This window comes from Alexandromys fortis, unplaced genomic scaffold, assembly GCF_014885135.2.
Source record: "Alexandromys fortis isolate MF-2015 unplaced genomic scaffold, M_Fortis_MF-2015_v1.1 scaffold_83, whole genome shotgun sequence".
In the NCBI taxonomy this organism is placed as follows: Eukaryota; Metazoa; Chordata; class Mammalia; order Rodentia; family Cricetidae; genus Alexandromys; species Alexandromys fortis.
The window spans coordinates 1,276,960-1,302,449 of NW_026068001.1; the positions used below are offsets into that span (position 1 = coordinate 1,276,960).

At 46.7% G+C, this 25,490-nt stretch overlaps 1 protein-coding gene and 1 long non-coding RNA gene across 9 annotated transcripts in view; one reads left to right on the plus strand and one right to left on the minus strand.

Annotated features, from left to right (window-relative positions):
- Nucleotides 1–1,606: 1,606 nt before the first annotated feature.
- Hdac6 (histone deacetylase 6) lies at nucleotides 1,607–23,313 on the minus strand. Of its 6 annotated transcripts, none has more exons than XM_050160887.1 (29): nucleotides 23,159–23,313; nucleotides 22,318–22,437; nucleotides 22,104–22,229; nucleotides 21,882–21,970; nucleotides 19,935–20,019; nucleotides 19,800–19,840; nucleotides 18,989–19,085; nucleotides 18,749–18,846; nucleotides 17,859–17,963; nucleotides 17,687–17,755; nucleotides 10,875–11,001; nucleotides 10,719–10,784; nucleotides 10,562–10,621; nucleotides 10,405–10,494; nucleotides 9,509–9,615; nucleotides 9,357–9,424; nucleotides 8,984–9,155; nucleotides 8,776–8,904; nucleotides 8,443–8,611; nucleotides 8,073–8,206; nucleotides 7,405–7,473; nucleotides 7,092–7,284; nucleotides 5,388–5,537; nucleotides 3,593–3,767; nucleotides 2,627–3,144; nucleotides 2,444–2,545; nucleotides 2,170–2,316; nucleotides 1,947–2,075; nucleotides 1,607–1,713 (listed from the first exon to the last, which is right to left on the minus strand). In XM_050160887.1, exons 1-29 carry the CDS (start codon nucleotides 23,252–23,254, stop codon nucleotides 1,645–1,647), a joined length of 3,600 nt encoding a protein of 1,199 aa, XP_050016844.1. In that variant the 5' UTR covers nucleotides 23,255–23,313; the 3' UTR covers nucleotides 1,607–1,644. The 6 variants fall into 6 exon arrangements, with proteins under 6 accessions (XP_050016844.1, XP_050016843.1, XP_050016847.1 ...); XM_050160886.1 differs by having other exon boundaries at nucleotides 22,104–22,232; nucleotides 23,159–23,312; XM_050160890.1 differs by lacking the exon at nucleotides 23,159–23,313 and adding an exon at nucleotides 22,943–23,083.
- Nucleotides 22,493–25,490, plus strand: part of LOC126512904 (uncharacterized) — a 59,572-nt gene continuing 56,574 nt past the window's right edge. For 2 of the 3 annotated variants that reach the window (XR_007595186.1, XR_007595184.1), the window contains exons 1-2: nucleotides 22,493–22,682; nucleotides 23,526–23,644. This is a non-coding gene — a long non-coding RNA (uncharacterized lncRNA). Of the gene's footprint in view, nucleotides 22,683–23,525; nucleotides 23,763–25,490 lie in introns of all 3 variants that reach the window. The other variant, XR_007595185.1, reaches the window with a different exon arrangement.

A 25,490-nucleotide genomic window follows, 5' to 3' on the forward strand; every position in this document is an offset into this window, starting at 1 on the left:
TATAACTTCAGCTGTGTTTCTAGGTAGCTCTGGGGTAGTTGTGTCTGTCGTGAAGGGAAACAGTTACAGAAGTGCTGTTTTATAAGGACAGAAAGAACCTGATCTGAGGCAGAAGTGCAAGTTACAAATCCCTCAGACTCTCTTGCAGCTATGACAATCCTAGGCTAGAATTCTGAGCACGTAAGGTGGGATATCTGTAATGCTTCCCTAAAGGAACTGAACTGGGTTGCAACTTAGCTCAGGTGGTAGTGCTTGCTAAGCAGGCAGGCACTGCATAGAACATATGAAGTAGCATCCTGCTGTCATCCCAACATCAGGGAGGTGGAAGCAGAAGGCTTCAAAGTACAAGGTTAAGGCTGGAGAGATGGCTCAGGAATTAAAAATACTTGGTGCTCTTCCACGACACAGGTTAGATTTTCAGCACCCACACAATGACTCAAAACCATCTCCAGTTCCAGGGGATCTGTCACCCTCTTCTGGCCTCTGTGGCACCAGACATGTACATGGTGCAGAGACTTACATGCAGATGAGACATTTATACAAATAAATTTAAAAAGGATGTCCAGGGTCAGAGTGTGAAATCAGTCTGACTCATAGGAGACACTATCTAAAAGGGGTGGGGTGCAGAGCTGCCCTTGTCTTCTTGAGTAGCCCAGTCTTTGGAATCAGAAGGTGGCAATCAACAAAATTCCTAAACACCAGCCAAAGTAATTTTCGGATGTGGAATTAAAGTCCAGAAAAGTCCTTCAGTTATCCAACTCTGGTAAATGGCACGACCATCTTCCCCTCGGGATACCACTCATAACTGCTACATCTAAGAGTGACTCTTCCCTGGGTGACCAGCAAGTCAATGAGTGATGGGCAAGCACAGTGACACTGACACTACTTTCTGACAGTTTTCAGTCTTCTCACCCTAGAGTTCAGCTGGGACAGACTGAGACCCTTTAGTTGTCTGCGTCTTTAGTAGCTCTGACTGACCTAGAACTCTGCTCTGTAGACCAGGCTGGCCTTGAACTCAGAACTCCACCTGCTTCTGACTCCCATTTGGAGATAAAAGGCTTGTGTCACCACCATGCCTGGTGAGACTCCTATTCTGTGGTAGGTAATCATTTTATCATGAATTATATTATTTAATTTCCAATAGAGCCAATCTAGCTGCCTGCTTCAATTTGAGATTTTTTGGGGGGTGATGGATGGACAGTTCGTTTGATGACAATCCCTCCACCCCACCGCTTTCTTCTCCCCTCCCTTTTTTGTCAGCTGTGGTGGCTGGGAATGAGGGTTTTTTTTTTAATTAAAAAAAAAAGCTTTCTTCAGGTTTTGTAACAACTTAAACTTTATTAAATATGCAAGCCTGCTATAACTGCCAGTTGTACCCTTCCATGTCATCCTTGTGATTTCAGCTCCTAAGTTGTCCCTCCTTCCTTCTGGGGTAGAACAGTAATGTTCCTCGAGCAGGCAGTGAGCAGGGGCAGATTTACAACTGAACATTCTAAGTCCTTTTAAAAGGATGTGCACTTAAGTAAGCACTGTACAAAGGATATTTAGGATGGGTTCAAGTGAGGTCACCCTCATTCAAGGTACAGGTTGCAGTGTACTAAGCTGCTGTCTGGGGCCTCAGAAGGCAGCAGCATGTTCTGGGACTTAGTGTGAGTGGGGCATGTCCTGCCCAAACTTGCTCCGGTGAGCAGCGCTCTTCACTTCCTGGAGATCCTGAGGAAAAAGCAGGGACAAGGTAGGTGAATGTGGCTCTACTGTAACCACAAAGAGGCTGTTACCACTGAAGCCCTCAGCTACTGCATCTCAGACTACGGATCCCTGCCAATACCCACGGGGCAGCCCTGCAAAGGGCTCTGTATTCTCCTCTTACCAAATGACAGAAGGGATATGAGGTGGAGAGGGACAGGGCCCGGTGTCCATGGGCTAACCACCCTTCCCAGGCTCACCTGGTGGTGGACATAAGCCTGGCAGACATAACACCAGGTAGACAGGTCAACACAGCTGAGGACTAACGGGTGCTCAGAGGCTTCGTGGTGGTGGACCATATGGGCACGGACATAGCGACTGCAGTACACCTGCGGCGGAAGGGTGTGTGTGAGAGCCGCGCCAGCTCAAGTTTGCTGCTGAGCCAACTTCTACCTGATCAATTCCCTTTTTTTTGCTCCATACCTGATAGCAAGTCAGACACACCCAGTTCTCCTGGAGTGTCCCACAGGTCTTACATGGTTGGGCCGTATCCAGGCCTTCTGCAGGAATGGGGCATACTGCCACCAAGTGGGGACACCAAGATAGTGGGGTCACAGCATAAAAGACATCCTAGAGTGGGTAGGTAAAACCGGGTAAGGAAAAGATTCCACCTCTCCACATACATCATGTGCTCCTATCTGGAGGCGTGAATAGACAAGAAGCAGCAGCCAGAACCCCAGGCTCTCCCTGAGCTCACCTGGGCATTAAAGTTCCCAAATCCTTGTGTCAGCATCAAGCTGTTCATGTCCTGCCCTCCAGCTGCTTCTCCTAGAAGGTCCGCCTCATAGTCACAGACCTCCTAGAAACAGAAGGAAAAGATGTATTTGAGAATGCCCAGTTCTCACTCCCCCACCCTCTTCCCAGGCGTGGCAGAGTTTACCAGAGCTGCACTGTTTAGTTTCAAAGTGCTGAGACGCCCACTGACACTGCTCACTGGGTCTGGGGACAGCTGGGCTGTGGCTCCCTGCACAGGGGAAGCTTCTGTAGTCTGCTTGTCTGCGCACGAGGCTTGGGGAGTTTGGATTGGCTCAGTTTCTCCCACAGGATCCTCGATGGTGTTCTGGTTAGGCGTATTTTTTATGGTTTCTGCTGAGGCATGCTGGTCCATTGTGGTTCCTCTCACAGAAGTCTCCTTTGAGGTGGCCTGGTCCAGTGAAGCTCCTCTGGCAGCCTGTTCTGAGGACTGGCCCTGAGCAAGCACGGTCTTAGCCGTCTTTGACTTAGTATGGCCTGGCGGAGATTCTTTTGCAGATGCTGCTGCTGCAGTCTTCCTCATGCCTGCTTCTGCACCCTTTCCAGAAGGTGTGGCCGTTCCCTTAGCTGACACAGGATTGGTTGCTTTGGGCAGCTTCTTGATGACAGGCTTAGAACTGGGGCATTCTTCCTTGTCCTCCATCTCTGGAATGATGGAAAAGACACGTGAGTGTGAATACCACCCCTCTCCTGCCTTTACTCTCCCTTTTCTGAATTCCCTTATTATTTTCAATTTTCTTTCATTCTTTTTTTTTTTTTTTTTTTTTCGAGACAGGGTTTCTCTGTAGCTTTGGAGCCTGTCCTGGAACTAGCTCTTATAGCCCAGGTTGGCCTTGAATTCACAGAGATCTGCCTGCCTCTGTCTTCCTAAACAGTGCTGGGATTAAAGGTGTGCACCACCACCACCTGGCTATCATTCATTCTGCTTTTCCTTTTCTTTCCTTTTCCCCCCCTTTTTAAGTTTTCCAAGACAGGGTTTCTCTGTGTAGCCTTGGCTGTAGACCAAGCTGGCCTTGAACGCACAGAGATCCGCCTGCCTTTGTCCCCCAAGTGCTGGGATTAAGGGCATGCGCCCCACCATTTGGCCACTCACTCATCATCCGCAAACTGCGCCAGTATCTGCGATGGACTTGGATGGTCTCAGTGATTGAGGCCAGGGCTCCTGGCTGTGGAGGTTGCAGTGAGGTAAGTGCAGGTGGTGGATCTCCAAGGAGGGAATGGGTGCAGGCAGCCATAGATTCAGAGATGGATGCCAAGTTGTATCCACCCTTTGTAAAAGAGAGGGAAGGATTCAATGAGGGTTCATCGGGGAATTGAGGGTTAGATATCCTGGCTCTCCAAATTGTTCTCCTCCTTGTTCTAGAGGGTGGTACCAGAGAAAAATGAGTGTTAACACACATTTGTACGCTGGGCAGCACTCACTGTGCGAGGTGGCTGTTGGGGGAATGTAAACTGTGCTGTCAAGTGCAAGACAACAATAGCAATACTAGTAACAGTATTAATAAACAATAGCTTACATTTGTTATTTGCTGTGAGCTAGACCCTATTTTTTTTTTTTTGGTTATTCGAGACAGGGTTTCTCTATGGTTTTGGAGCCTGTCCTGGAACTAGCTCTTGTAGACCAGGCTGGTCTCGAACTCACAGAGATCCGCCTGCCTCTGCCTCCCGAGTGCTGGGATTAAAGGCGTGTGTCACCACTGCCCGGCACTAGACCCCATTTTAAATATTTTATGTATGTTAATACAATCCTCACAATGACAGATGCTCAATCTATACAGAAGTGCGCCCTTATGCCACAGTGTTCAGGAACCTCTGACCTCACATCATAGATAGCAGAGATTTGACCCACACAAACGAACATGGCAGATCCATAAAGAGTTCCTGTTGTGACCTGGGACAGGAACAACTAATATTCTATGTGATCCCCTAACTTTAGAGTTTCTTCCCGCTCGATCGAAACTTCTATTCTTTTCACACATATGGGAAGCAAGGCCCAGCACAGTTAGACGACTTGTTTGAGGTCCCAGCAATTGAAGAAACAGGGCTGTTATTTGAACCTGGGCTCACCAAATAGTTTGTGTTGTTGGGGGTGTGACCAAGGAATTGCGCCTAGGCCCTTGGTACATGCCAGACAAACACCAGCTCTTTCTGTTCCTAGCTCTTGTTCCTAACCAACATCCTGAACCTTCCATAAGAAATACTGTGCAAACCTAAGTGGGATATTGCATAAGCCAGTTAAGATTCTCTGGGACTTACTGGCCTCATCTACAAAAATGGCACCCAACTTTGCTGAGAAGGTTAAGTTAATGTCCGAAAGATGTAACAGTAGATGACAGAGCATCTTTCCAGCACACACTGGATGCCAGGAATGCCACCTTACTTAGACGGCCCCATCTGTAGATCAGGAAACCCAGGAACAAGGCTGGAGGCACCAGTCACTTTAAAAGGTCAGTGAATTTATACTCTGTCTCTCTAACATGTTAGGAGCAATTCATATGTGGGGAACAGCAGCCCCTCAGAGGCAAATGCTTGTCTCAATTCTGCCGTTATTAAATGTGGGACCTCAGACTAGTTACTATTCCATTCAATTCTCTAATTTGGTTTTTTTTTGGGGGGGTAAGGCTTTTGAAACAGGGTTTCATGGAGCGCAGGCTGGCCTCAAACTTGATACATACCTGGGGATGACCCCATCCTCCTGCCTCCTCCTCCCAAGTGCTGGGGTTATAGGTATGCACCATCACAGCCAGCTAGATCCCCTGACCTTGAGAGGGAAATGATCTAAACAGACTGCCTCACAGTGCTGTTTTGCCAAGCAAACTTGAAAGACCAACAGAGCCAACTTTTCCAAACTGCCCTCCTACCCTGGGAAGAGGGATCAAGAGAGTTACCTCGAGGATGAGGATAATGCGGCCATTGGCAAGGCCCATCAGTAGGTGAGTAAGGTGGGCATAACCCTCAGGTGTCACTTGGCAGCCACCCAGTGGGTCCCCTTGTGCAGCATCAAAGCCAGCAGAAACCAGTACGAGTTCCGGGTTAAACTGCAGTAATCAGAGAAGAGAAACATGGGCATAAAGCTTAGGTAGGCAGTAAGTGATGAGAATGAGGGCAAATGAAAGCATGAAAATGCAGGTTAGAAACCAGAGGATGTGAGCACAGAGATCTGAAAATAAGGAGTGGAAGACAGAGAACCCAGCAGAAACAGACATGGCCAGCCTGTTAGAGATAAGGGTATACCTGCCGGAAACTCACAATCTTGGGAGACAGAGGCTGGAGAGATGGCTCAGAGGTTAAGAGAGCTGGCTGCTCTTCTAGAGGACTAGGGTTCAATTCCCAGCACCCACATGGCAGCTCACAACTGTCTGTAACTCTGCTGCCCTTTTCTGGCTTCCATGGGTACCAGGCATGCATGTGATACATAAATATATATGCAGGCAAAACATCCAAACACATAATAGAAATAAAAGTTTTTAAAAAAGATATTGTAAACACTGTAAATTGACAGAAGGGGGCATGAGGTAGAGTCATGAGATAGATATGGATCACAGAGACCAAGAAACATGGAAACTCAGATGGCAAGAGATAGTGACAAGAGAAACAGAGAGACAGAGACATGTCCTCTCTCACACACACAAGGGTCAAATATGGGACACACAGGCACATGATGCAGGCTTTTCTACAAATAATATATACTAATACAAATGTCATACACCCCACTCGCAATCTTACAGTCCCACACTGGCAGGGCTGCAAATCATACCAGGCACACACATATACTTGGTTTCTCATGGGGACAATAAGACACGGCCACCTCTGCATAGGCACAATGATGTACAGCACAGTCACTACAGTTAGAATGGTCAGACACACCCTGTTCATGGTCACAGGAAGCAATCACTTGCACATAGTTGCACAGACACAAAGGGTAGTCTCTGCCCCCTGAGCACAACCATATGCATGCAAATCTAAAAGCACACTCCTGCGCCCAGACTTGCAGAGTTGCGTCCTTATGGAGTCAGTCACACATATGCCATTGGTCCTGCCTCCAGTTCACACACAGCTAGGCCACCCCTGAGTTAGAGCACTCAGAGAGACCCAACAGAGACATCCAGACCCAGTCCAACAGACAGGGATGATGATCTCTGTCCAGCCTCCCACATTCAGAGCGTCTCTCTCAGGCTAGCAAGCACAATGCAGCAGCATTCAGTGGCATACAGCATCACACATATCACATAAAGATAAGAGTCACTGAGCAACATTACACACGTGTTCATCTCCTGCCTCCCTTGTACACACAGTTCCACAGAGACAGCATCCCTTATGGATGCCCTTACAACCATGCACTCATGATGGCAGACATCCAGAAGGCACACACACATATATACATACAGCCAAGACAGCTGCTCACATATAAAACGTCATATAGAGAGAGTACTTACACATAGTCATATGTGCATGGTCAGAAAGATATATAAGGACATCACTGCCACCCCTGTCCCAACTGCCAACATATAATCTGGTAGTCAAACACACAAGCTGAGGAGGTAGATAGTGCTGCCACCTACACAGATGTCACATAATGACCAGAGCCTTACTTCATAGGCAATGGGAAGTACCAGACGATGCCAGGCAGTCAGGTAGTCACCATCACCCATGCGGGGTCCATTCCAGGGCACATTGACAGTGAAGCCTGTACCTGCGGCTCGGCCTACTTGGCTGCTGGCACCCTCATCCCCCATGGGGAAGAAAGTGCCACGGTCATACCGGTGCAGGGACATGTATAATACACTGCCAGGGAGAGAATCAAATGAGAAGGCGGCCATGACAAGCTAAGGACTCCAAACAGCCTTGAAAGGATGGTTCAGCACCCTCCCACAGCACACTCCCGCTCATTGTCCCATCCCTCACCTGGGGTCATCCTCAAACATGTGCTGAGTTCCATTACCATGGTGAACATCCCAGTCTACGATCAGGATCCTGGGGAGGGAAACAGCTCCTTTTAGCAGTCTAGGACATTTAGCCCTAAGAGAAGGAGGGCTCTGGCTACCTAGATTCCTGGGGTCTTCAGAAGCATTTGTTACCAAGTAGCAGGACTATGAGTATCTTGAGAAAGCATTGGCCAGCATTTTAAGACTGAAAGCCCAATCTTGGTTTCTAAGGGCTTTACTATGGGCAGAAACAAGTACTTGAGGCTAGGTCCTAGACACTTCTGAGGACTGACTAAGGAATAGAACTCCAGGCCTGGTTGGCTAATGTCACATGCCAAACCCTAAGTCTTTTGGAGTAAGCCCTGGGAGCCTAGGCTTGGGTTCTGTTAGAATGACCTGTCAAGGCTCAGGAATGTTGCTGTAATATCCTGGATCCTAGTCTATTAAGCATCTAAATGAATGAATGGGCTGGTGACACTAACACAAGCCTCCTGTCCCTTCTGTGGTCAAGTGTTACCCAGTGGACCCTTGCTTGTTTCTATGAAAGCTCCTGGGCTGTACCATGGATCTGTCAAGTAAGACTGAATGGGAAAGCAGTGTCCAGATTTCTTCCAAGATCAGGCTTTGGGGTCTCTGGAGAGCCCTTACCGCAGGGCACGTCCGGCAATGACTTGGGCATGGCGAGCAGCTACAGCGACAGAGTTGAAAAAGCAGAAACCACAAGCAGCATCCCGCTCTGCATGGTGTCCGGGAGGGCGCACTATTGCAATGCCATTCAAAACCTGCAGAGGGAGAGGAGCGAGACTGGATTTCTGGCCCTCACTCTTGTCCTTTCTGTTCCTCCCTTCCCTTTCTCCTGTCTTCTCTACCAGCTACCATGATACCCACTCTGGGGTGCACCTCTCCCACTGCCTCTGTCCTCCTAAGTAGGGGTAGGTGGTCCTCTCTATTTCCTCAGGGCCTGATCTCAGGACCTCATTTCTTCAGTCCAACTGCACTGGCTCCAGAGAAGACGCACCTCTCCTGAAAGCACAGCTTCCACCAGGCGGCAGGCAGCGCCTGTGGCAAGCTGTGCGCAGGTAAAGGTGCTGGGGCAGATGTAGATGGAGTCAAAGCTGGAACCTTCACGGTGCAGCTCCCGGGTTTTCATCCTTTCTGTGGCCCGGATCCGCTCCACGTACTCGGCACTGGAGAGACAGAGGAACAACTAGCCACAAGCATATCCCCAGATAAGAATTTGGACCTCTCTAGGTGAGCAGTAGCTCTACCCACCTTGGAGGAGAGCCCTAGGCCCTACTCCTAGAACTTCCCTATAGTCCTGCATCTGGTCCACCCCAGCACAGGGTCTGACCTGTGGCAAGTAAGAAGCTCAGCATCCATGGCAGGCCGCACAGGTAGGATGAGGCAGCGTGCTGCAAGGCCCAGCTCCTCCAAGTAGCACATGATCCGTAAGATGCGCTGAGGTGTCTCAGGATGATGACTAGTAGTGGGGGGGCAGGGGTTTAGTGACTGAGGTGAGTGATCCAACCACCACTTAACCCAGGCCTCTGATGACATACTTGTCCCATAGGTTGCAGTGACTCATCATTTTTTCATCATAGACCAGCCCAGTGCGATCCTGCAGCACTGGCCATCTACATGTATCCAGTGGCAGCGTAGCAGCCTCCCAGCGGCCCTCATCTTCCTCTTCTACCTTGTCTTCCTCCACTTCATCTTCCTCCTGGGGCTCGACTAGAAAGAGGGGCTCAGATCACCCTACTTCCTGAATCTGGATCCCATCATATTCCGAGACAAACATGGCCTAGACAAGGCCTAAAACCCACACAGCCCTCCCCACCCACCAAGGCAACCCAGGAAAGCAAGAGGAAATCTGGAAGAGAATAGCCCCAATAGCTCATTCCATGTCTGATGCTGATGGTGCCCATTCCCCACCTGATCTCACAAGGAACTCCCAGAAGGGTTCATGGGCTTCTAGAGTGCAGGAGATCGAAGTCTGGGCACTGGGGGTGGGAGAAGCAGAAATGTGATTAAATGGCCCCCAGGCAGGCAATAAGGGCTCTCCTTTCCCATTTTCCCAGGCTCACCTTGCACAAGGTACACCAGGGGACTCCAGCATGGGGCAAGGGTCTCCAAGAAGGGTGTGGAGTGATGCACTGACACCCTTAGCCAGGGCATGGAGGTTATAGCCACCCTGGGGAAGGAGTTATTGGGGGAGGGCAAGCAGAGGGTCAGATATTACCAGGGAAGGATATTGATAACAGTAACAATATTTGGGCGTATACTATGTGAAGTGACACAAAATTTTAAGGGTAACATCATTTGATTCATGGGACAGCGATGTAAAGTGATTATAGAGACAAAAAGACGTATGAAGTAGTAAGGCTGAGCAAGGAACAACTTTACCAAAATAATCCCATTAAATTTTTTTAATCAATTCTTTGCTTTATGATTATGAATGTGTAGCCTGTATATGTGTATGTGTGTGCCTGTTAGATCTCCTGGAACGGGGGTTATGGATAGTTGCAAGCCACCATGCTGGGAATCAAACCTAGGTCCTATGCGAGAACAGCAAGTGCTCTCAACCACTAGGCATCTCTTCGGCCCCCAGGGACTTCTTATATAAAAGAAAGTTCTTGTTTTGTTCTTAGTGGTTCTGAGAATGGAACCCCTTGCATATATCAGATAAGCATTCTACCTTTTAACTCCATCCCCAAGGTCCAAAAGATCTGTTCTTAGGCCTTCAAGTGTGCCAGTGAGATGGATCAGAGGACAAGAGGGCTTGCTACCAAACCTGATAACCTGAGTTCAATCCCCAAAAAGAATCTACGTGGTCGAAGGAGAAAACCAACTCCCAAGTTGTCTTCAGACCACCACTCACGGTACCCATGGCTTAGTGTATGTATGTGTATATACAAACAATAAAAAATATAAAAATTCTAAGCCTTTTATTTACAGGGTTAGATAAAAGTGAGTTACTTACTTCCAGGGACAGAATCAACCTGCCTCCTGCCAGACCCATGAGCAAATGGGTCAGGTGAGCAAATCCTGCTGGAGTGGCAGCCATCTCTCCCTACGGGAACATGAAGCTCAGAATACTTTCCTCTGAAACTGAGAATACCCCAGAGAACCTGCCTTACCTTGGGGTCTCCTTGGAGGGCATCATATCCAGCAGCCACCAGGACCAACTGAGGCTGAAACTGAGGGAAAGAACACACTATGTGAGAACGCCTGCCTTCATAGAACATCACCCCTCAGTGTTGCCCCTCACCCCCAAATTTTCTGGCTCTCCAAGACCTCAAAGGCAACTGGCATCAGGATGTGCAGGAAGGCAGCAATGTAGTCAATGTCCCGCATCCCCACCTGCAGACACAGAAATATGCTATGACAGTCACCTTTCTTGAGCCCGTGGGAGGGCAGCACTAGGCTCACTTTAGGTGGGAAGACACTGACCTGGTTCCAAGGTACATTGATGGTAAATCCTTGGCCTTGGCCTAAACCTACTGTGGACCAGTTAGAAGCTTTAAGGTGGGGCCAGAACCGACCTTGTTCATATCGGTGGATGGAGAAATAAAGGACACTAGAGGCAGAGAAAAGAAATGTTGAGGGGTTGCATAGCATGTGTTAACTCAGCCCCCAGCATAGAAAAAAAATAAAGGAATTGAAAAAGACAAACTTAAGGCTCCCAACCTACACCTGCAGGGATTTATTCAACAAGCTGTTTTTTACCAACTATTCCATTCAGTCCCTCTCATAAGTTTTTCCAGTTCCCAATCTATACTCTCAAATTCTTCTATTTATTTACCCTTCTATTCATTCACCAATTTATTCACTTTCCCATTCATTAATCCTCCCCCAGTGTTTTGCCCATTTTTTTCTACATACTCATTGACCTCCCACCAGAACCCTCCTGTCACTAAATATTGCTGCCTCTCCAGTGTCCACCTGATTTCAGACTCAAGTCCAAGGTCTCAAGAGCTACTGAGTTGACCCAAGAACCTGGGCAATGATTACCCTGTGAGAAACTCTAGGTCATGTCTTCTCATTGCTCCCTCCAATGTTATTATTCCAAGATAATAATGGCACTGGAGGTCCATAGGAGTCTTGGGGGAACTTATTTGCAGAAGCCAGCTTGGGCTGTAAAGAGCCTCAAGTCCATGCTGGGGAACTTAGTGATTCCAATGAAAGAATTGGAGAGATGCAGAGGCCAGGAATGAGGAAAGATGGGACTTGGTTTTGTGTGTGGAGCTAAAGTGAAGGATGCTGTCATGAAGTCAGTGAGGACAGTCCTTTTTCCTTAATATGTCACAAAGCCACCTCTACTACTGCTATTTCTTTTTCTTTCTTTTTTTTTTTGGATTTTTTTCGAGACAGGGTTTCTCTGTAGCTTTTGGTGCCTGTCCTGGAACTAGCTCTTGTAGACCAGGCTGGTCTTGAACTCACAGAGATCCACCTGCCTCTGCCTCCCGAGTGCTGGGACATGCGCCACCACCACCCAGCTACTACTGCTATTTCATAGGTGAGAAAGTGCCCACAGGGGCGAGAGGGACCAACACACAAAACTGATGCTGGAAATATTCTGACTGATAAAACCTGCAGGTGCAAACTGACAAGACACATGTACATGTTCTGGGTAGAAATGCATAATGAGGGGGCTGGACGGATGGCTCAGAGGTAAAGAACACTGGCTGCTCTTCCAGAGGACCTGGGTTCAATTCCCAGCACCCACATGGCAACCTCACACACAGATTTACGTGCAGGCAAAACACCAATGCACATAAAATAAAAATAAATAAAAAGACATGAAGAAGAGAGTCTAGCTTAAGAAGGCATGATATTCAGGTTGACACTAAAAGAACAGAAAGTACACAGAGGGCGTGAGGGGAAGACAAAATGAGTATCTATCATTATCTGTCCATCTGTCCTGTTACCATCTATCTGATCAACTACACCTTGTTCTAGGAGTCTGAGGCAGCCTTTCTATAGGAAATGAAATAGTAGTGAGCAGAGAATCTAGACTAATTCAAGAAAGACATCTTCATATGCTAATAATATAGCTATGCAATTTAAAAAATAGAAAATGATACTGAAAATTGGAAAAAAGTATCTTGAAATTGGGGAATGAAAGCCTTATAAAAAAACTTTAGTCCTGAGGCAACAATCAGTGAACCTGGCTGCATGGGTCTATGCTTGATTCTCTGTGGTTGTTTAGCTTGGAGTTTTTGGTAGGACTCTTAACAGGAGGAATAGAGAGTGTCTCTAACTCTTTTGCCTGCTTATGGGACCCTTTTCCTCCTATGGGGTTGCCTTGTTCAGCCCTAATCTGAAGGTTTGTGCCTCATCTTACTGTGTTCAGATGACAGCCCTGGGAATCCTGCTCTTTTCCGAAAGGAAACTGAGGAACAGTGGATCTAGGGGAGAGGGGAGGTCTATGGGGAGGATGGAGAAAGGTGGATGGAGGGGAAACTGCAGTAGGGATGTAATGGAGGAGAGAACAAGAACACAAAGCACCTCTGGTCTGAGTGGGTAGAGGAGGATTTTTTGTTTTGGTTTTGATACAGGATCTCTACTAGATAACTCTGGCTGTTTTGCAACTTGCTACACAGAGCAGGCTGGCCTTGAACTCATGGAGAACCACCATGCCCAGTCTGGATTATTTGGTTTTGTTTGTTTAATTGTACTATTTTATGTGTTTGGCTTTCTTTTATGTCTGTGTATACCATGTATGTGCCCGGTGCCTGTGGAGATTAAAAAGGCAACTGGTCTCCTCAAACTGAAGTTCCAGACAGAACTGCCATATGGTACTGGGACTAGAACCTAGGTCCTTAGGAAGAGCAAGCAGTATTCTTAGCCACTGAGCTTCTCTCTAGCCTTTTTTTAAAAATATTTATTTATTATGTATACAATATTCTGTCTGTGTGTATGCCTGCAGCGAAAAAAGGGGCCCAAACCATATTACAAGTGGGTGTAAGACAACATATGGTTGATGGGAATTGAACTCAGGTCCTCTGGAAGAACAGTCTGTGCTCTTAACTGCTGAGCCATCTCTCTAGCCCTTCTCTCTAGCCTTTAATTGTATTATTTTAAAATTTCTGACACCGACAGGTAAATATTTTTTTTTTTAAATATTTATTTATTATGTATACAATATTCTGTCTGAGTGTATGCCTGAAGGCCAGAAGAGGGAACCAGACCTCATTACAGATGGTTGTGAGCCACCATGTGGTTGCTGGGAATTGAACTCAGGACCTTTGGAAGAGCAGGCAATGCTCTTAACCACTGAGCCATCTCTCCAGCCCCCCGACAGGTAAATATTGACTTTAAACATTCAGCGAAGTACTGAGCAGGGAAGAGAACCTACTGGAGAGTAAGTGCCCTCAGGGGTAAATAAGCAAAGACCCAAAAAACCCAACTCCACAAGAACCCCCCTCAGAGAACAGAAAAACAGCCTTTAATCCCAGTGGCAGGCAGATCTCTGTAAATTCAAGGCAAACCTGGTCTACAAAGTGAGTGCCAGGACAGCCAAGGCTCATTTTCTCAGACATGATATTGAGGTTAATGCTTTTTTTTTTAATACTAGGGATAGAACCCAAATCTAAACTGTGTAAAACCGTTCTGCCACTGAGCTATACCTTTTCTAAAAAATAATCGCTAATTAGAATTTAGGCAGAAATAAAATAGGAGTAGTAGGTGTAGATATGGATGATAAAATGGCCAATGAATTTATTAATGTTGAAGCATTTAATCCAGGAAGCCACAAACAAACAAAATAAAGAATACAAAACTTAAGAAGATAAAAACAGGAAAATTAGTTAAGTATTAAAATAGCAGAGATGACAGAAGGAGCCAGAGATTAAATTAGAAAAATAAATGAGGAGCTAGAGAGACGGCTCAGTGGTTAAGAGCACTGATTGCTCTTCCAGAGGTCCTGAGTTCAGTTCCCAGCAACCACATGGTGGCTCACACCTATCTATAACTCCAGATCCAGGGGATGTGACACAAAGCTTTATCAAGGCTGATGAATTAAAAAAAGAGATGTTGCTTAAGAGCACTTACTGCTCTTGTAGAGGACCCTGGTTCGGTTCCAAACACCCACATGGAAGCTCACAACCACCTTTATTAACTCCAGTGCCAGGGGATCTGCAGAGTCATGCATACCCATGGCACACATACATGCACTTAGGCATACACATAAAAATAAAATTAAATCAAAGATGTATGCCCTCTTTCCACCCAAAAAAGACATTATTTTTTCCTGGTATTTGCAAACTGCAACCTAGTGCTTGGATCTTTTCCCACAGTCCCTAAACCTGAGATCTGTATCAACAGACATCCTCTGTTTCCATTCTGGGGAAATGCTTTTTAGGAACACAGACCCATAAATAGCACAGCACAGTAATCTCATGATGGCCCCAAGAACAGCCCTTAAATTTGAGGTATAAATAGCCAAAAGTAGACATTTGAGGAAAGGCACTGATATAAAAAAAAGAACCACGAAGATAATTCAGTTAGCCTCAGAATGAAGAGACATAACAATATGGAATGAAAGGACATAGAATGTTTAGGGCACTTCTAATTAGTTCTTTTCTTTTCTTTTTTTGTTTGCTCGAGACAGGGGTTCTCTTTTGAACAGTCCCAGTGGTCCTTTGTGAAACTCACAGAGATCCTCCTGCCTGTGTCTCCTGAGTCCTGGGATTAAAGGCGTGTGCCACCACCACCCAGTTCTAATTCTTATTCTATAAAAACTAGCTCAGCAAAGAGAGGGTATAAGAAACAAAATGCTTGTGCTGATCAAAGGAATGTCTAGCTAGAGAGGTTGGCACATGTCTGCAGTTTTAGCACTTAGTAGGCTGAGGAGGAGGATCTCAAGTTGGAGGCCAGCCTGGACAATAGAGAATAAGAACCAAAGCCAGTTTGGGCTACACAGTAAGACCCTATCTCAAAAGAAAAAAAAAAAGAGTACATAATTCAGAGGGAGGATTTACAAAAAGAATTGAGGCCATCTCTCAGGACACTGAGCAAAAGTAAAAAGAGATAGAAAACATGAAATAAGCCGGATAGGGGAGGAGGGATGTCAGCAATTAAGAGGATTTTTGTTCTTCTAAAGGACCTGCATTTGATTCTCAGCATACATGGCAGCTCATAATTGTAAATCAAGTTTCAAGGGATTCAGCGCCCTCTTTTGGCTTCCAAGGGCACTAGACAAACACATGGCACAGATATACATGCAGGCCAAAAAGCCATACACATAAATTAAAAAAGATTTATTTTTAAAAAGCTACACAGGGCTGTGGATGTTGGTAGCTCAGTTGGTAGAATGCTTGCCTAACATGCATGAAACCCTAGGTTCAATCTCTAGTGTCATATAAACTAGGCCTGGTGGCACATGGTATAATCCCAGCACTCAGAAGGTGGAGGCAGGAGAATCAAGAGTTGAACGCAATAAAGTCCAAACAATCCCTTAGGATTGAGGGTTTAGAGCCGGAAGTCAGAACTGAAAAGGCAGAGTAGAGAAATAAAAATTAAGTTACAACTCTAAGAATAAAGTGGATTAGATGAAACTATGTAGTAGAGACACAAAAAAGATCCATTTAGAGGGGCAGATGTGGCAAAGGTCTTGGGTTCCCTGGCAGCGGTGTGGGAGAGGCAGAGTTGAGACCTGTTGTCAGCATGTAGCCTTCATGGGCAGAGAGGAAGGGACAATTATCCCAGACAACTACATACTTGCCCTGGCTCTGGACTATCAAATGACTCCTGCCCCCACTTAAAAACAATAGGTCATCCTTAGCTATATACAGAGTTAGAGGCCAGTCTGAGCTAGACCCGTCTCAAAAAAAAGTTAAATCAAAACAAAACAAAATTCCATAAAGGATCAAGCCAGGAGGTTTAATATCTAATAGGAGTCTGAGAGAACAGAAAAAATAATTATCAAAGATCTAATATAAGAACATGTGCAAAGACAGAAGGTGTAAGGCTGCAGATGTAAAATACCAACCCACTGCTAAAGAGAAGTTAACAGGACCTAGAGTTCATGTGGAATTCCATATGGGAAAAAGAGAAGAACCGGAAGCCTTTCAGAGAACAAAACAGGTAACTCAGAAAGAAGCGAAAAATACAATTATCATCAGCACCAAGTGCTGGAAAATAGTAAAGCAAAAAAGAAAATAAAGAAAAAAGCATCTAGATAGGACCAAGGACCACAAGAGCACAAGTAATGTAATAAGTTGGATGGAAGGGCCACATAAAACAACTACTACTTACAATATAATACTCCCTAGTGGCAAGGACTTAATTATTTTCTCTAGGAGGATAAACTGGTACCCTTCTGGAGTAAAGTTTGGCAGTATGTACCAGATCTTAAAGCATGTTGATCTGCCTGACTCAGCAATTCATTATTAGAAATTCATTATGCAGATATACCTAAAGATATAAATTATATATTTTAATACTATTCATAGTAGAATTGTTTATACTAGCAAAAACTGGGAAGTATCTTGAATGTCCCAGGATTAACTGACCAGAAGTACAACCATGCAATGAAATATTCTACAAAGAATAAGATGCTTTGTAGCACCAACATGGTACAAGTATCCCCAATAGTTAGATGAAATAAAGTTGCCAATGAACATGTGGAGAATTATCACATTGGTAGTATATTATTAATAAAGGTGACTATTTACATATGCATAAAAATCTATGAGGCTAAAACCTAAAGTGTCGACTTATTTTATGTGTATGTGTGTGTGTGCATGCTATGGTATGTATATGCAGGTCAGAGGTCAATTTGCAGGAGTTGGTTCTCTGTCTTTCCACCATGTGGGTCCTGGGGATCAAACTCAGGTTGTCAGGCAAGCACCTTTACCTGCTGAGCCATCTTGCCAGCCTCCTATTTAACAGTAAAGAACAGTTTGAAGTACTGTCATAATTGAAAACAAATGAAGTATTAATTTGAGGTCCACTCTAGCTCGGGGGTAAATTGTTAAACAAGATCTCCAAATACTTATAATTCAAACCCCACCTCTTTCACTTCTCTGCATGACATTGTAACCTGTAAGGTTCAGTTTCACCATCTGTAAAATGGGAACTCCACAGTTCTTGCTTCAGAGTAAAATTAGGAGATAGCAGACAACCAGAAAGCAGCGCATTTCCTCAGTCCCGGCCACCTAAAGAACATGAACGCCCTTCCCTTCTTCCTAACACCTATGACTGACTGGGCCTAACAAGTAGCCAGGACTCCAGTATTTAGGCTGGGACTTGGGATATACCTGGGGTCCTGGTCAAAGGTGAACTGCGTTCCTTGACCATGGTGCACATCCCAATCCACGATCAGAACCCTGTGAGCAGGAAAGAGAGGAGTTTTGTACAAGGGATCAAGTGAAATATGGAGGAACAGCCTAGACCATGGTACCCAAATTCCATCTGTCATTTGGTGCTGACCTCTGAATGCGGTGCTTCTTTTGAGCATAGCGGGCAGCCACAGCCACATGGTTGAACATGCAGTACCCATCCATAAGACTGCGCTGGGCATGGTGTCCAGGAGGCCTAAGCAGAAAAGGGAAGGCTACAGGTTTGGGAGTCTTCCTCCCGCACTCCCAATTCTTTCGGCATAGATTCTGTGAATCTGCCAGCAACTGAGTAACTGTGGCTTCTGAAGCTTCACAACCCCCAATCCAATGCTCTCACCAAAAAAGATTTAAAAATAACCATTAAAATGTACCCATATGCCAGGCACTGGTGGCACACACCTTTAATCCCAGCACTTTGGAGGCAGAAGCAGGCTGATCTCTGTGAGTTTGAGGCCAGCCTGGTCTACACAGAGCCAGTTCTAGGACAAAGAGAAACCCTACACAGAGAAACCCTGTCTGGAAAACAAAACAATACAGTGAGACTGTCTCAAAAAAAGAGAAAGTTAAACAAAGAGACTCTTCGACCATATGAAGACATAGTACCCGAAATAACACATTTTACATTTGAGAGAGGACTTTATTTTTTGAGAAAGTAGCTTATGTAGCCCAGGCTGGCCTCAAATTTACAATGTAGTTCAAGCTAGCCTTGAGTTCCTGATCCTTCCACCTCAAAAGTATTACCTCCATGCACCATTAGGTAGAAAGATTATTTTTAAATGTAAGTAGCAGCGGTGGTGCACACCTTTAATCCCAGCACTTGGGAGGCAGAGGCAGGCAGATCTCTGAGTTTGAGGTCAGCCTGGTCTACAGAGCGAGTGCCAGGACAGCCAGGGTTAGACATAGGAACCTTGTCTTTAAAAAAAAAAAAAAACAAATAAAATGAAATAAAAATGTAAGAAGTCAAATGCTTGAGAGTCCTACCTGATGACAGCCATGCCATTCCGAATCTCAGCCCCCAGGACCGCATCTACCAGCCTGAGGACAGAGCCTGTGGCCAGGCAGGCACATGAGTATGAGTTCTAGAGACAGTGGAGAGCCAAAGAGAAGAAATGAGAAAGGACTGGCCTATCAACTTAGCTTTCTTCCCACAGTGAAGTTGGCACAGACATGGGAGACCCCGGAATTGCTGCCCCACCCTGACCTCACAGTTCTCATGCATACCGGATGCAGATAGACGGAATCATAGGTGCCTGCTAGTATGCGAAGCTCTCCTTCATTCATGTACTGGGTTGTTTCCATCAGATCAATGTATTCCAGGCTGGGGACACAAGATAGGGGATAGGTCTGAGAGCCCTGTTTCCTCCCCAGCCATACCTTCTACAAACCAGGTCTCTGGCCAAATCAGACCTCCAGCCCACCTAGGGGATTGGTTGGGATGTAGGCCACGGTTCCTATTTCTCCTCTAGCCCACCTCAGCTCTTATTTTCATTGGATTCACCCCCGTTTTTGCCTCTTGGAGCTCAACTCAGATACTCTCTGCCAAGCTAGTTTTCTGTGAACCACACTGTACCAGGCCTCTTCCTTTGAGTTCCTACAGCCCCCTAGGAGCCTCCTGATCACTCTGCCAGACATTCACCATCAATTAACTAACCACATTATAAGAACACTAGCCCATCAGAGGCTTAGGATCTTAGATGCTGTCAGGTACCTGACACACATATTGACCCTCCTGAAAAACTGAGATTTCTTTTCTTTAGGGTGGTTAGAGGCTTTTTCAGACAGGGTCTCATGTAACCCAGACTGAACCTGCTATATAGCTGAGGATTGTCTTGAATTCCTGATTGTCTTGTCTTCACATCCCAGTAATGAGATTATGGGCATGCAGCATCACACCTGGCTGGAAGTTAGGTTTTTGAGCAGTAACAGATTTAGAGAGGCTCAGGGACTTGCCCAAGGCCGGCCACAGAGCCTATGGGATTCTGTCCTGGTGAGGGCATCCTCCTCCCACCCTACCAAGCTCCCAAGTTTTCACCTGTGAACCAACATCAGCTCCTCCTTCTCAGCAAACCGGGCCTGGGGAGACATGAGGAATAAAGGGGCTAGAGCATAGGCTATGCCTTAGTGTTGCCAGGTCCCTGCCCACCACCCGCATGCTGGGGGGCTTCACCTGAAAGGACACACAGCGGTCCAACAGGCTCTCCAGGATCAGCTGCTCTTTGATGGCATGGAGCCGCTCAGGGCATTCAGGGAAACTGGGGAGGTGGAGATGCAGTCATATAACCCACCCAGTCAAGTAAGACACTATGAACCACGTCTGCTTTAGCCACACCTCCCAGCTCGCCTCCCATAGCTGTTCACCTCTTTCCTGTGCCATTTAGCCTTTCCTCTTGTCATTTCTGAAGTCTTACACTTTCCTCCCCGCTACCATTCACGCCAGCAGAAGCTCCAGTCTGAGCTGTCTGCCAGTCGCCATCTCAAGAACCTCCCTACCTCTACACCCCCTCCCCCAACAGCCCCTTCTGTAGATGGCAGTCAGTGGTGAAAAGTCAAAACCCTTTTGTAGCTCCTACTCCATTCCCAGTAGGACCCGAAATCTTTATTAGAGCTGGAAGGACCTAAAAACCGTGTCCCCATCCTTTTTCTGTCCCTGTTTCTTGTCGCATGCCGCATCCTTCACTTTATTTCACCTGTAATGGTCTCCTTGATCTTCAATTGAACATATACCTTTCAGTCAGGTCCGTAGACTTTCTTTTGTCTAGAACACTCTTTTCCATAATGACTCCATGGCTCACTCCCTTAATGTCCCTCCCCCGGTATTTTTATTCAAATGTCAGCAGTGCCTTCCCTGGCTGTTGTATTAAAAAAATGACAACACCCTTTCCCCTCAAACATTCCTCTCCCTCCCAGCTCAGTTATTCTGCACAGCCCTGCTCTGACACTTTTCTTGATGACTTCGAAGGCAGTTTGGTTTACTGCTGTATCCCTAGCTCCTTAACAAACGGAGACCATAAATAAAAGCTTTTGACATCATGAGTTAGTTTTAGGTCAGGATCGGGGAGAGCCACTATATTTGTAAATATTAGTGCAATGATTAACAGACCATCACAGAGGCTGGTAAGATATCTAAGATAAGACAGTTAAAAGAGGGATCAATCAAGGGTAAAGACCCATGCCTAGAGGGTGCCTAGCACGCCGAAAGCACAGCAAGAGGACCAGTGTCGGTGAAGTGAACTGAAGCAAATAAGGACTGGCTGACTAGGTCGGTCACAAAGGGTGACGTGGAGCCAAATCACGTGGAACCTTAGAGGCCGGGATAAAGAATTCAGACTTTACCTTAAGAGCAATGCTCTGCCCTTGAAGTATTTTAAGGAGGGGAACATCGTCTGAAACATTTTTTAGGCTTCAATGTGGAAACTGGAAGCAGGGAGACCGATCAATGAGAGTCAGATAGCGAATATGTTTTGAACATAAAGCCAAAAGGAATAAGCAGATTCTTTTGGAAAGTAGAGCAGATGAGAAGTATATTTCAGTATAACTGTCTCGTTCTCAAGGGAGGCTCTGTGACTCTGCATGCTAACTAGTCTAGGGCCCTCTAATAAATACTTCTAGTCAAGTGCGGTAGGTAACTCATGCCTGTCATCTCAGCATTCAGAAGGCTAAGACAGGATTATCACCAAAGATTTAAGGCTAGCCGGTCGGGAGGCAGAGGCAGGCGGCTCTCTGTGAGTTCTAGGCCAGCCTGGTCTACAGAGCGAATTCCAGGACAGTCAGAACTACACAGAGAAACCCTGTCTCGAAAAGCCAAAAAAAAAAAAAAAAAAAACTTAACACTGTTGTTGGCTGTTTAATGACCTCCCCCCTCATACTCACCAATCAGCTGAGAAGCGATTTTTCTATTTTGTTCACATAGATCACCAACTCTTGGCACACAGTAGACACATCGATAGATAAGATAGCTTAAAACAAAACTCTTTCAAGAATGATCCCTACCTCCCTAAATCATCTGCCTCCAGACTATGAGCCAGAATAAGAACAAATTCACTCTTGCTTGGTGGAGGGGAAGGCAAATGTGTAAATTTTCTACTGGGGGACAATCTGGGGGTCCCAGCCTCACCTGTCATCCCAAAGGCAGTGGAAGTCATTTAGTTGCTCATCAAACACCAATCCAGTACCAACCAATACTCTTGTCTCAGGGTCCAGATCCTGCAGGGGCAAAGAAAGAAACACAGATTCATTCAGGTCCCCAATCAGAGAAAACACTGCATACTGTCCAGCATGGGGAAAATCATTGTTTTGTTTGGTAAAGAAGGCTAAACTGCAGCCAGGATTCTCTCACCAGCCCTCGAAGCCCCACGATCAGGTCTTCTTCAACCGTTTGGCTGAGCTTCTTCATTTTCCCTTTCTTCTTTACCTCTGCTAGATTGGGGCTGGAGTGGGTTACAGTACCCTTCTTAACACTTCGCTTCTGCCAATCAGAGAAAAAGATCAGAGTCTGGACATGGCTGGCTGGCTCCCCCCCCCCCCCCATCAGGGCCGGGCTGGAGCCTTACCAAGGTGGCGCTGGAGTCCTGAGGGGGCGACTGGGGATTGTGCCTACTCTTTCGCTGCCTGGTAGAAGAATCTTGGCCGGTGGAGGTCATGGCTGAAGGGCCTTCGCTCTTGGAACGGCTCTAGCAGGGGTGTAGGTTGGTGATGAGGTCCTTGGAGTATCCAGAGGACCCCACATCGCTAACCCTTTCCAGGCCCCGCCCCCATTCTAGACCGCATCCTACATGCTGTTCCCTACCAGTGCCTTCTAAACCCCGCCCCTCTAGGCCATCTTCTGCCACAGAGGAAACCTGGTGTCTTCTGTTCTCCTGGACCTCGCTGCTTTTATACGATTCTCCTTCCTCATCTTGCCTTTTCATTAAACAAGGTAATCCCAGGCTCAATCCGGCTCTTCTAAGACCTGCCCTTTCCAATCACCGCCCCCCACCCCTCTACTTCCCAAGCCCTTTCATACCTCTCGTCCTCGCCCAGAATGCTTGGCTTCCGCAACCTGCCCTCTTCAGCCTATCTCCCCGGACAATCAAAGACCCTTCTAAACTGCGAGGCCAGGCTGCGGTGGCCTCGGCACCACCCTTAAAGACCCACTCAACTCCACCTCCTATCCGGCCGAACCCGCACCTTCCACACCTTCTGATCACGACCCGATCCTTTCACCGCGTCCCGCTGCTCAGAAGACTGCCCCTTTTGAGCAGAATCCATTAGACCCCACCCCCTTCTCAGAGCCTAACGTTTAACCAAGCTCCCTCGCCAGTTCCAAGCCACCGCCCCCTTTCCACACGGCCATCAAAGCTGGCCAATCTCCCCCTCCCCCCCACCCCCCAGTCCCCATTCCCCGCTACTCACTGAGCGCTGCCCCTTTCTCAAACTCCGCCCTGGGCTCGCACCGCCTAATTCCCGGCGACCTGTGTGGCCCCGGGCACCTGATCCCTTCTTTTCCATTGGGCTGAGCGTTTTAATTTGCCCGCCCACGTCCACCCCACAGCGCGGATCTAGTCCGCCTCCAACGCCTCTGGCACACACACACCTCTCGCGAGTTCACCTAATAGACGAGCGCGGATCGTTCTGCGCCTGCGCAAAGCATGACTCACTGGTTCGAGACCCGGATCTGCCCCTAGCGCTGCGCCCCCCCCCCCAACTCCCCCCCCATCCACTGCCGCCATTGTTCTGATTGCGATGACTGCCGTTCTCAGTTCCAGGCCTGTCGTTTTAGGAGCCCTACGGACTGGCATCGATCGTGCTGTGCACTGATTCGAGAGCAAATCAAAGAAGGAGGACGTTCAGAAGGGACATCTCGGGGACTCCTGCTGCGCTTGGCGATGACGTAGTCGGGTGATTAGTCTGAGATAAAGGCTATGGCTATAGACTAATAAGGCCTGTGGCTGCAGGCAGCCAAAATGACAGTGATGATAAGCGTTGAGAAGTTTCTGAGTTAATAGTCACTACCATGGTACGCAAGAAGTATCTCCAAATGCTAGCTATTAACATTCTGCGAAAATGGGTAGGGGCGCAGAAGGACTCGCTAAGTGGCACACATTGCAGAAAGCCACAATTCTGTGATGTTTGCATTGTTACGGCTTCTTTGCAGACAACACACAGAGGGACTTAGACCTGCGATCTTGGTCAAGTCACAGCGTTGTCCTCAGTTTCCTTATCTGCAAAATTATGATGCTAGTACCAAGGCCAGAATAGACTTTGGAGGGACGTTTCTCCTGGATAGCAGCTCAACCTACCTGCCCCCTCTGCTGAGTAATCAAACTAATAGCATGTAATGGACTAGGGAGGGAAAATTGTCCCTGTGATCCTTTGGGACGCCCACCCTGTGTCTAACTATCACTCCCACAGAAGCCCAATTTGTCCTCCTGATCTCCCCTTCTCAATCTCCCCCTCCCATTTCCTACTGGGCTGTACACAGAAGCCCGAAACAAGCCTGGAGTTCTGCATCACTGACTAGCAAATACATTGATAGTACTGTAACCCAGTAGTTAGATCCACTTGCAAATGCCAGTTTCAGCCTCCTCCATTGCCTTAAGGGCTACGGGTCTAACTCTACACAAACTAAAGAAAATATATAATGATACTTAATGAAGAACATTCGAGGGGTGTGGTAGCTGCAAAGCAATATAGTAAAGATTCTTACAAACAGCGAAGTCTCTTGGAGAATCATAAGAGGCTCTTGTACAAAAGGAGTCAGTAAATTTTATAAAGGGCCAGAGCAAATAAAGGCTTTGCAGTCACAGGTAACCATTTTTTTTCTTGGCTTTTCGAGACAGGGTTTTTCTGTGTAACAGCACTGGCTGTCCTGGAACCAGCTCTGTAGATCAGACTGACCTTGAACTCAAAGATTTGCCTGCCTCTGCCTCTCCAGTGCTGGGACTAAAAGCACAGTCATCATGCCCAGCATATTTTATTTATTTTGCCTGTGTTTGTGCCAGTGCCTAAGGAAGACAGAAAGGGGCACTGGACTCTCCAGGAGCTGAAGTTACAAGTGTGTATGAGCCATTTGATGTGAGTGCTAGGATTCAAGCGCTGAGCTTTTCTGTTTTGCTCAAAGATTGCTATATAGGTGATAATCTCAATTAGGCTCATTAGCCGGGAGGCAGAGGCAGGTGGATCTCTGTGAGTTCGAGACCAGCCTGGTCTACAGAGCTAGTTCCAGGACAGGCTCCAAAGCCACAGTTAACCCTGTCTTGAAAAACCAAAAAAAAAAAAAAAGAAAGAAAGCAGACTGAGCAAGTCACAAGGAGCAAGCCGGTAAGCAGCACTCCTCCATGGTCTCTGCTTCAGCTCCTGCCTCTAGGTTCCCGCCCTGTGTGAGTTCCTGCCCTCACTGCTGTTGATGAAGAACTGTTTTTGAGAACTGTGAGCAAAATGTGAAATAAACTCTCTCCTCCCCAAGTTGCTTTTGGTCATGGTGTTTCATCACAACAATGGTAACCATAACTTGGACAAAAATTGGTACCAGGAATGGTATATTGTTGTGACAAATATGACCATGTTGTTTTGGGGAGGATTGTAGAAGAACTTTGGAACTTGGGGCAAGAAAAGCCATTGACTGTTCGGAGCTTATTGAGCTGTTCTGTAGGAGTAAGAATGTTGTGTTGAGAGCAATGCAGAGATAGAGGCAAGTTTGTAAAGTTTCAGCAAGAAATTCTGTTGTTGCTGTTGTTTTTGAGAC

Excerpts from the sequence above, each read along its gene's own strand:
- Hdac6 (XM_050160886.1), bottom strand. The coding sequence starts at position 23,254 with ATGGAAAAGAAGGGATCAGGTGCCCGGGGCCACACAGGTCGCCGGGAA. Across the intron at positions 8,905-8,983 it reads CACTGCAACCTATGGGACAA|TCATCATCCTGAGACACCTC; the intron begins GTATGTCATCAG and ends CCCCACTACTAG. Across the intron at positions 8,207-8,442 it reads AAGCTGTGCTTTCAGGAGAG|GTTTTGAATGGCATTGCAAT; the intron begins GTGCGTCTTCTC and ends CTCCCTCTGCAG.